We start from the raw sequence: 10347 nt of genomic DNA on the forward strand, positions 1-10347 counted from the left end.
AGATTCTTCTTGAAGAAGGGTAAGCTGTTTAGTGAAGCCCATTCAAGAGCTCTGGTTTGCATCACTTTCTGCCCATTTCAGTTTTACCTCAGAAAAGTAAATTTACCTGACAGATAGTGACAAAATTTTCAGGGTTAAAACTCAGCAGAGTATATTGCATCATGCTTTCCATATTTGCTAAGGAACTCTAAAAGTCATGAGCATATCTAAAATTACCCATTTGATCCTCAAGGATACATTGTCAGTTGTCTCTGGGGCCAGAAGGTTTGCATCCCATTCTAACCACTGTACTGAGTATAAATGTGGTATATTTGATTGTGCCACTTAGATTTTTTTTCTCTACACTTTATTTGTAATCCACTAGCATCTACATTAGGGCGCAGAATGGTTGCTGAGATACTGACTTTTGAGTAGAACATGACAGACATACTTTACCAAAGTTATCAATTGCTAAATTTTAGGTGTCTCTTAATTTTTGGACAGTATAATTCCTCCTTCCTTGACCTTGTCAATATTATTTTCTTCAGGTGGTATAAAACCCTAACCCTAACCAAGCATGTTGATTGCGTGTCAAAAACTTGCTATTTTCAAGTCAACTGTTGTAGTTGTAGTGGTTTAAGACACTCAAAAAAGCAAAGAATGCCTCAGTGTTCTTCCAAGGCCCCAAAGAAAATTCAACCCAAGCCTGAATAAAGTCGAGAGACAAATATTTCAGATCGAAATCGTTTCAAAACAAAGTGTGAGAGTCAGTTGTTGTGATTCAATTGAGCTCTACATTAATCAAGGCCAGGCTGCTCATTTCTATCCTCCTAATTACAGAACCAAGCAAGTTTAGTTCATTCTGTAGTTATGAATAGGTTCAGGCATAGCGTTCTGCAGCCTCCAGTAATCATTGCACACTTTTTTCTTACTTTTTTCAGCCTTACCCAAATCCTGTGACCTCTGCTGGGGTTCAGTATGGAGCATTAGATGAACTGCTGGTTTGTACTGTAACCAGTATATTCCAGCATATATCACAGTGCCAGCTTTTGTGGATTGAGGAATCTTTTGAAATTTTGTGGAATTTACCAGTTGGTAAATAGGATAACAGGTCTTTTAAGTTATGTTTACTGTTAAAAAAAAACACCAAAAACCACTTTTAAATGTCCTATTCAGGATCGCTTACTTAGGCAATCATGTATAATTCATAAGGTGATGCTGTGGCTTTGATCTCCATTTAGTTAGTCATAAAAATTATTTGAGCAAATACAGCTGTTAGATATATGTATACAAGAATGTCTATGAAGCTAATATTTCATAACATTAGAGAGAATAATCATGGAAAGCTAGTCCAGGGGTTTTTTTATCATATAATTATAGAATAACCTGAGTCAGTATGACACACCAGGGTTATCAAAGTCCAACGCCTGTCTCTGCACAGGACACCAAGTATCACACTGTGTGCCTGAGAGCGTTGTCCAAATGCTTCTTGAACTCTGACAGGCTTCGTGCTGTGACCACTCCCCTGGGGAGTCTGTTCCAGTGCCCAGCCACCCTCTCCCAACACAGCTTCAGGCCATTACCTTGGATCTTGTCACTGGTCACCAGAAAGAGATCGGTACTCGCCCCTCTACTGCCCCTAATGGGGAAGCTGTAGATCACAATGAGGTCTCTCGGTTTCCTCCAGGCTGAACAAGCCAAGTGATCTCAATAAAATGTTTTATTGCAAATGTTTTGATGCTGTTTTCAGTAGCTTCTAGAAAGTAATGCTTGTTAAAACGGCTTTTTTTTCCCTTTTCAATCTGTTAAGAACAGATCTGTAGCCTGACTTTCAAAGTTCTATCTTGAGCTTTTTTATGCTAAAATGCGTGGAATTTTAATTAATTCATTGTTGTTGTAGCACTACATGAAACTTAGTGAGTGATAATGTAGAGTGCATCAAAAAAAGTGTGAAATCTTGCCTTAGCAAGCAAAAACAAAGTATGATTACTTTTCATTACCATAATGCTAAGTACTTAGCCTCAAGTGTGCCCCAGTACAGACAGACTGTCTAGAAGTTCTTGCACTTTAATAGTACCAGATGGATATGCTGTAAGTAAGAATAATATAGCATCAGGACTCTTCCTAAACATATTTACCCTGGTAACCAGTTCTTTTTGGTTTCTTTAGGTGTGACAGAGCCATCGTTAATAAATCAAGGCAGACAGCTCTGGACATTGCTAAATTTTGGGGGTACAAACACATAGCTAATCTGTTGGCTAACGTGAAGGGTGATCAGAAGCCTAGTTTTTTGGCAAATGATGTGAAAGAATATGGAAATTATTTTGGCATGACACTTCTGGACAGAAGGAGTGATAAAAGAACAGATTCTGAGTGGCTAAGTAAAAAACAAGGCCATCCAACTACAGTATACATTCTCTTCTCAAATCTAAGCCCCTTGGTTACTTTGGGTGGGGGAATAGAGAGCTCCCAGCAGCCAGAAGTAAAGCTTTGCAGGCTGCACTACAAGGATGTGGAGCAGTGCATGAACCAAACGGAAGAATGCACCTTGATTTTTCTTGGAGTTGAACTTCAGTTCCAGATGAACCAGCTGCCTGCTTGCAATGGAAGAGTTGTGTTAGATGATGAAGAGGATGGGTTAGTTGCTTGGTTTGCTCTTAGCATAGATTCTGCTTCTGCTGAGAAATTTAAACAGAAACACGAGGACTGTTACTTTCTTCACCCACCGATGCCTGCACTACTGCAGCTACCTGAAAAAGAAGCTGGTAAGATGCATAAAATTCAGCAAGTACCAAATGTATAATCAGAAGGTTACATTTTGGGATTCACTAAGGTACAATGCAAGAGCAAACCTTTGCAAAGGAATTAAGTATTCTCAGTGGCTTTAGAAAAGTTGATTTTAGAAGCCTGTCAGTGGTTTTGTGAAGAATTTTGAATGTAAGAACATGTGTGTTAGAAAGGGCTAACTTCTGCAATGACAGGTGTTAGACTGTGAAAGCTATTGATCATCATGTTTTTTAAATGATACTATTTAAATATTTTGCATGCATGTTCTCAGACAAAGGACAACTGTAATTACTGAATTTTCATTACAAGAAGTGAGACTTAAGTCATCAGTAAGGCTGTGTTGGATACTCATCTGAGAAGGAAATGGTGTGAGCAAGTGTTGAAGTCAGGATCCCAAAGTGAATGTCATTATGGACGTGTTGTTAACAACTGCTATTGTAGCAAATTTGCTTTTACAGAAGGATAAAGGGCAAGCTTGATTTGCACCTCAAGTTTAAATGGAGCAATGCATTATTATGTCAATACCTGTAGTAGCCCTAAAATGGCCATCTGGAAAAGGTGTGATATAAAATTCTGGCGCTTTGCCCACACAAAGTAACTTCTGTGAGAAACAGGGTATATTGATCCAAATGAATTTGTTCTGAATGTACAAATTGTTCTGTAGCTATATAACACTCTGTTCTATTGTGTGTGCTGTGCTACAAAGATCTGCATAACTCATATTGCTCAACTTCTCTTGTAGCAGATTACAATTCGAGCCACAGGCTTACTTTAATTTTATGTCAAGCTTTACTGCTTGCTTTTTCTGTACTGTTAAAAGCTTAAATGAACTAGTATTTGATTTTGTTAATTTTCAGTGTATTCTTTTAAAGGAGTAGTAGCCCAGGCTAGATCTGTTCTAGCATGGCACAGCCGCTACCGATTCTGCCCAACATGTGGGAGTGCAACCAAGATTGAAGAAGGGGGTTACAAGAAAACTTGCTTAAAAGAAGATTGTCCCAGTCTCCAAGGAGTTCACAACACATCATATCCAAGAGTTGGTGAGAATATTGTAGAATAAACTTGCTGAAAAATGGCTAGTTTGTATTATTAGATACATGTAAATCAAGTTATTTCAGCTTCCTGCTTCTGGCTTAGGTCTCACATACTTGTTTCTCCCTGGAGTATCTGTGTGTCAGCTCTGTTTAGGACTGAGTAGTTCAAGCTTTTCTTTCTTGCAGTAGTCTGTGATGAATTGCTGTGACAGTACCAGTCGTTATTGCAATGGAGTAATATCAATTAGAAGTTCCAACAACATAAATGAGAGACTAACACTACAAAGGGTCACATTTTACTTTTTTTTCCCCACCTTCATATTGTTTTCTCACTTTCTGTGAGCCCTCTGAGCTCTGTATCAAATTTGGCCTTGTATCAGAGTTCTGATACAGTGGGTTTTTTCCTGTAGCAGCACTTTGACTGGTCCAGTGTACGCCATCATCACTGGTGGACACTGTTCACTGTCAGTCACAAACTACTCAGAATATAAGCTTGTATACTCAGTCTTTCTTTCATTCATGTGTTGCATGTGTTGCATACCTCCTTTTGTCCATATGTTGCAAAGGAAGTGTACTGTGTTACTGTTGTGGAAACAAGGAAGGGGAAAAAAACTTGCCCATTTTTTTCTGGATCATTTGGTGACGCTTTAGTAACCTTTCCTTCCCCTACCTTATCCTCCTTCTGCAGCTATAGTTCTGGATGTTGTATGCATGTTGTATATCTGAATTTCATGTTATTTTACCTGCTTTAGATATATATTTGCAGCAATGAAAGCTATTCTGCTGTCTTCCTCTGTCTTGTGGACTGTAGTGAGGCTTGCTAAAATATTACTGGCTGTTTCTTTACAGTCTCTAGCACAAGTTAGAGAAGGAATGGGATTATACAGGAAAGGTTGATGAACTGGCATCTTCTACTAAGGCCTTTCTCTGAAGGAAGTCTACAGACAGCAACACTGCATATTCTATATTGTGCTATATGGCAGATAACTTTGAGCAGTCTTTGAAATGGTTGCTTATACTGGTTGCTGAAACAAGCTTTTTCATACAGAGAAAATACTAGTGTTTTGGGGGAAAAAAACACACATGAAAAACAATAGCAAGAGAAAAAGTATATAGAGGTAAACAGAAAACAAACAAGCAAACAGAAGAAAAGCCTCAAAACACTGAAATACTTAAAAGCCAGATAACAATAAAAAAGGGGAAAGATTATAAGTCTACAGGATTGATGATACCAATAGGAGAAAATATTAAGCTAGAAAGAAAAAAACAGATACAGTGACCAGAAGTGAGAAAGCAGGTAGAAGTGCAGTATCAGATGAGAGGCTGATAGCAAAGAGTCAACAAACTAAAAGGTGGAAAGTTTAGTCAGTATTTGCACTGCTCATGTTACAGAGTGTCTGTTTATTCTTTGATATTTCAGGCAAAAGTACATTCTTCAGACCTCTGTAGATGCAGGGAAGGTGACAATAAATGGGTTGCTGCAGGAGCTATTGCTATATCCTGGATAATTAGCTAGGTTAGCATTGTTGATACTCAGCAGACTGTGTGCTTTGGTTCCGGGTAATTTGTGTCCTGCATTTCAAGCATTGGCTAGTAAACTGCTTCTACTAAGCACATACATTGCAAAATAAAATAAACAGATATCTTGCAGGGAGAAAAAACCCTGAAGCAGAATTAGGTAATAGCTTGCTCTGTCGATGTACACAATTCTAATTTCAGTCACTTAAAAGTATCTTATTTGTCTTTACATGCATTGGTATTGAATAGGCTGAAATTCATTACTGTGTTTAGGTCCCTCAAACATTGAAATACATTCTTTTCATGTCCCTTACAGATCCTGTTGTGATAATGCAAGTCATCCATCCAGATGGGAACCATTGCCTTTTGGGTAGGCAGAAGAGGTTTCCCCCAGGAATGTTTACCTGTCTTGCTGGATTTGTAGAACCTGGTGAGTAATTTCATTTTCCCTTGCCAAATATTTTTTCTCACAAAACAGTATTGTACATTGAAAATAATACAGAAATATATTTTGTGTTATGTCAAATTAATGTTTTTTGCTTCCTGTTAGATGAGTTATTATAATAAATTTGCTTATTCTGTACTTATCAGCAGCTGATTTATAAAAAATGAAAAAGCAAGTTGAGTAAAGAAAAATTTATATGCCTTTCTTATGCACTCTTAGATCACATACTTAAGTGAAAAAAAATTTTAAATACATATAAGGTTTTTTCTTTGATGATATTTAGTAACAGATATTAGCATAGGAAAAATATGAGTTAAAGCATAACAAAGTTAACATAAAGATAAGCATGTGCTTACATGTTCAGGGCCGGATTGATTATATGGAAGATAAGTAGAAATTATATAATTCTGAAAGAAAAGTAAAGATGTATTTTGCTAGCTGTGTTAAGCAGTAATACTTGGAATTAGTTACAATAATTAATAGCTGCAGATCAATTTGTAAAACATTCTTATATTGGGAATACATATTAATCAACAATGAAATAATAGTGTACAGCTATATTCAATAAATGTGTGCAGATTGAAGTCTGTCTCTGATGCATGGACTGTCTGCTTTAATGAACCTAGAATCAGTGGTTGCAGTGTAGTACCTGTGTACATATGTACCTATATGCAGTTTTCTGTGAATATGGAAGCAAAACTTTCTATTCCTACTCAGTTTTTTACATTTTAGGTGTGTTAATAATTGTTTGTGTCTATGATAAATTATCAACTCAGGAAATAAATACTATGATGGAGAAATTACCACGCTTTATTTTCAAAGTTTCATTTTGCTTTGACGACTGGTCTTATTAGACTTTTTTACCTTGTGCTTGAGGTCTGTGCCCTGATCTGTGAACTAGGTCATTATAGATAATTGCCTTAGGCAGTTTCAAGTCTTTTGAGTCAGTTCAAAGCACAGGATGTGATTGTTGCTTGGAGTATTTTCATCAGCTGCTGGTTCTTTGCCCTTTTTGATCAGGTGAAACAATAGAAGATGCTGTTCGAAGAGAAGTGGAAGAGGAGGCTGGGATCAAAGTTGGCCATGTTCAGTACTTCTCTTGTCAGCCATGGCCAATGCCCTCCTCCCTAATGATTGGCTGCTTAGCTGTTGCAGTGTCCACAGAAATTAAAGTTGACAAGAATGAAATAGAGGATGCCCGCTGGTTCACTAGAGAGCAGGTAAAGTTCAATTTAATTTCCTTCTTCTATTGATTAGTCTCTGATGGTGTTGGTGTGGGCTTACAATAGGTATTTGCTTTTTTTCAGCAGGTTGAATGAGCATGTGTACTTTCCATTTTATCATACTACAGTTGCATTATATTATAGTTGTAGATTATACACAACCAGAGAGAGGCATATATTCATGGTGATGTCTGAGTCCTTGCAAGCCCTTTTTATGGCATTTTTGCCGATTAGCTCTTCACCTTTTCCTTTTGTGGGATACCCAGGTTATTCTTCCTTAGCAAGCCTGTGCATTTCATTTTGGCAGAAGTAGTGTTTAATAGCATTCAGCATCAGAGTTTTGTCAAACAAGCATGCTGCCATATTTGCTGGGATGGGGGAGGTTTAGGTAAAAACTCTGGGAATTCATTATTTGAAAATCTTTTTCCATGTAGTACTGTTTTAATACAGTATTTGAATGCAGTTTACTATGCATTAGAAGGAAATTCTACACTTAGATTTCCCAAGTAGTTAAAATGTAGTCAAATAAAAAAGAGGAAAAAAAGACTTTGACAGGAAGAAAGTTTTCAGTTATTGGCTAAGGAAAGGAAAAATTGCTTATACAATGTAGTCTTCACAGTTTTTTCCACAAGCTACTTAAGAGCTAAACTTTTAATAACACTGCACTTCTGCCTAGCAGTTCCCAGTGTTTTGACTGTAAGTCAGCTTGAAGGCAGAGTTAGTTACCTACAATGTCAGTGTATTTCCGTCAGTATTGGGGGCATTATTTTAAATGAGTATCAGTTCTGAATACAGCTAGTCACATGCAGGTTGGTGTAGAGCTGGAAATAAATGTACTTCAGAAATGAACTGAACTAAAAGTGTATTCCCATGTTGCTTGCAACTGCTCCAGAAAACCAACAAAACACATTTGCTTTGGTACTACATGTAAAAATTTAAAAAAAAAAAAAAAGGAATTATTTATGTCACAGTGTAGAGCACCACCTGGTGGTCCTTACCATAAAATGACTTTGCAAAAACTGGAGGTCAGTCTCCACAATTCTTTTTGGAAGAAGGTATTATTTGGGGCGTATTTGAGCTCAATAATGTCAAAATTCACATAATGTAGGTATTTCTCTGCATCTGTCTTGGAGAATCTGGTAGTATCTCTTTAATAGCTGTAGTAATGACAGACAAGTAGATCATCAAAGGAAGATAATTCCTGCATTAATACAATGTTTGATTCTGTATAGTTTATAATATTATCTTCTAAAGATAAAAAAATCTGGTTTTATTGCAGGTCGTGGAAGTTCTCATTAAAGGAAACCAGCGTTCTTTCTTTGTACCACCAAGTCGAGCTATTGCACACCAGTTGATAAAACATTGGATTGGAATGAATGCTAATCTTTAATTCAAATAATTGATTTCTTTAAATTAGATTACTTCTTCTATTGAATGCTAAGTTAGGAATAAATTAGAACTCTTCACCTAGTAAATGTGCAACTGTGTGAATTTTTAAGCCTTTCCTTTGATTCCTGAGCTAAACTATGCAAATCTTTGTAGATGTTTTCAGACCTGAATTAGAACTGGACAGCAACCCAGTAATTATCCCAAACAAGCAGGCAAAAAAATAGCTAGAATTGGTACCTTGTTATGCAAGGGCTGGTTTCATTCTGAAATGAAATTATTATGTTTGTTGTTATGTTTTTAATGTTTGATTTAGACCTTCCCCCACTGGAAGGAGTCACAGCATTACAGAGAGGCCTGACCTTGCCTGCTGGTTTGAACTCTGTATTTATGTCCTTCTATTTTGTCTTAATTGTTTCTTTCCCATTTTTGCCTATCTCAATTCTTTAAATTCTGCCTTTCACAAAAATCTACATGCAGTGTTTAAAGTCTTACTGACAATGGTTCTTTTTAAGCTAATAGTATATGTAAATGGTGAATATGTGATACTTTTTATATTTTTCATTAATAGCGTGATTTATATTAATACTCTAAGCAGAGCATTTACTCATCCTTTCTGATTTGGTCTGCGCTTATGGAATTGTCTGTCAGCCTGACTTTAAAGGTATGACACAATACTTTGTTTATGAGAAAGGAGAACCATGCCCAAAAGTCTAAACATTATTATTTTTATTAGATAATAATGTATTTATTGACCCTAGGCAGTGAGTTATTTTATTGTCTGATAGTTAGAAATGGAACTGTAGAGTAATGGAGGAGGAAGAACAAGACATATAATTTCAAAATATGTACAAAGTTCTTCATGGCGATGCTAGGATTGTTATGCTATTAAGAATTTTACAGTTGAAGGAAGTATATTAATTGCAGCTGTAAGACTGGGAAAGCAAAACATGAATTAAAATATTTACTCGTGTATATTTAGTGCTACAGTTCAGATTTGCGCCTTAATTTATCATGTTATTGAAAAAGTTAATATTTTCAAAATAAAAGCATACGATTTTTATGATTAATGTCATTGTGTAATCATTTGTAGTCTGTCATTCTGCAGTCATTGCAGTGATATAAAAAGAATTTCAAATTACCCAGGGGAAATACAGTAATAGTGATAAACTCAGTGTCATATGGCGATTTGTTTACTCAGTAATTTTATTTATTGTTTTTAGCAATGAAGTCATATTTGTTTCAAAATTCTCAGCACACTGTTCTACAAATTCTAATTTTGTTTTCCATCCAGCGTCACACTATTCTCAGCAGTTTGGGTGGGTTTTGGTAAGGCAGTAAATATCCAACTTTAAAGCAAGAAGCATGTCTGACAGATTTGGAACTTTTGACGTATTATTACATTGCTTCATTCTGTCCCTTGTTTCAGCTGTACCTACAAATGAAGAAAATCAGTTTATCTCTTGAGCTGTTTGGAAGGGAGAAGGAAGTGATATACTGCTTCTCTTAGAAATTGCTTTTTACAGAGAAGGGGTGTTTTGAAAAGCTGCCATGGACTATAGCTACCAGCAGGACTGCATGTTATCAGTGACATTAATCTTTTTTTAAAAATTGTGGTACAGAATGAGGCTTAGTTGCAGGTTGTTCATACAAGTAAGGCGAACGTGTATGCAAACAGTGGTGGAAGCTAAGTAATGAAATTTTAACTAGTGCTATGGTGATTACACATTAAGAAAGGAATTGCAACAAGAAAGGAATGAGCAGATGGGAGGATAAAGCATAGAGCGAATACAGGTAGTTTAAGATTAAATAATTTATCACACTAAGACCCATCCTAATACTAGTTTCTCATGTAGGGAATTATGTTGAGTTGCCATAGAGATGGGATTGTAAACAAAGCATCCATAACCTAGACTGGTATTAATAATTTGCCTAATTTTTATTTGAGAATCTGTATAACCATAAAATATCTGCA

The 10347-nt window shown here is 36.3% G+C and overlaps 1 protein-coding gene across 4 annotated transcripts in view; it reads left to right on the plus strand.

Moving 5' to 3' along the window:
- NUDT12 (nudix (nucleoside diphosphate linked moiety X)-type motif 12) overlaps window positions 1-8376 on the plus strand; it is an 8562-nt gene extending 186 nt beyond the window's left edge. The window contains exons 1-6 of one of the 4 annotated variants that reach the window (XM_009082725.1): window positions 1-26; window positions 2149-2744; window positions 3639-3806; window positions 5635-5748; window positions 6784-6983; window positions 8266-8376. The exon at window positions 1-26 is cut by the window's left edge and continues 186 nt beyond it. In XM_009082725.1, coding sequence (XP_009080973.1) covers window positions 1-26; window positions 2149-2744; window positions 3639-3806; window positions 5635-5748; window positions 6784-6983; window positions 8266-8376 — 1215 coding nt within the window. Of the gene's footprint in view, window positions 27-463; window positions 531-2141; window positions 2745-3638; window positions 3807-5634; window positions 5749-6783; window positions 6984-8265 lie in introns of all 4 variants that reach the window. The other 3 variants (XM_009082733.1, XM_009082741.1, XM_009082748.1) reach the window with 3 other exon arrangements.
- Window positions 8377-10347: the final 1971 nt, after the last annotated feature.

Source organism: Acanthisitta chloris, unplaced genomic scaffold (assembly GCF_000695815.1).
Source record: "Acanthisitta chloris isolate BGI_N310 unplaced genomic scaffold, ASM69581v1 scaffold37970, whole genome shotgun sequence".
Taxonomy (NCBI): domain Eukaryota; kingdom Metazoa; phylum Chordata; class Aves; order Passeriformes; family Acanthisittidae; genus Acanthisitta; species Acanthisitta chloris.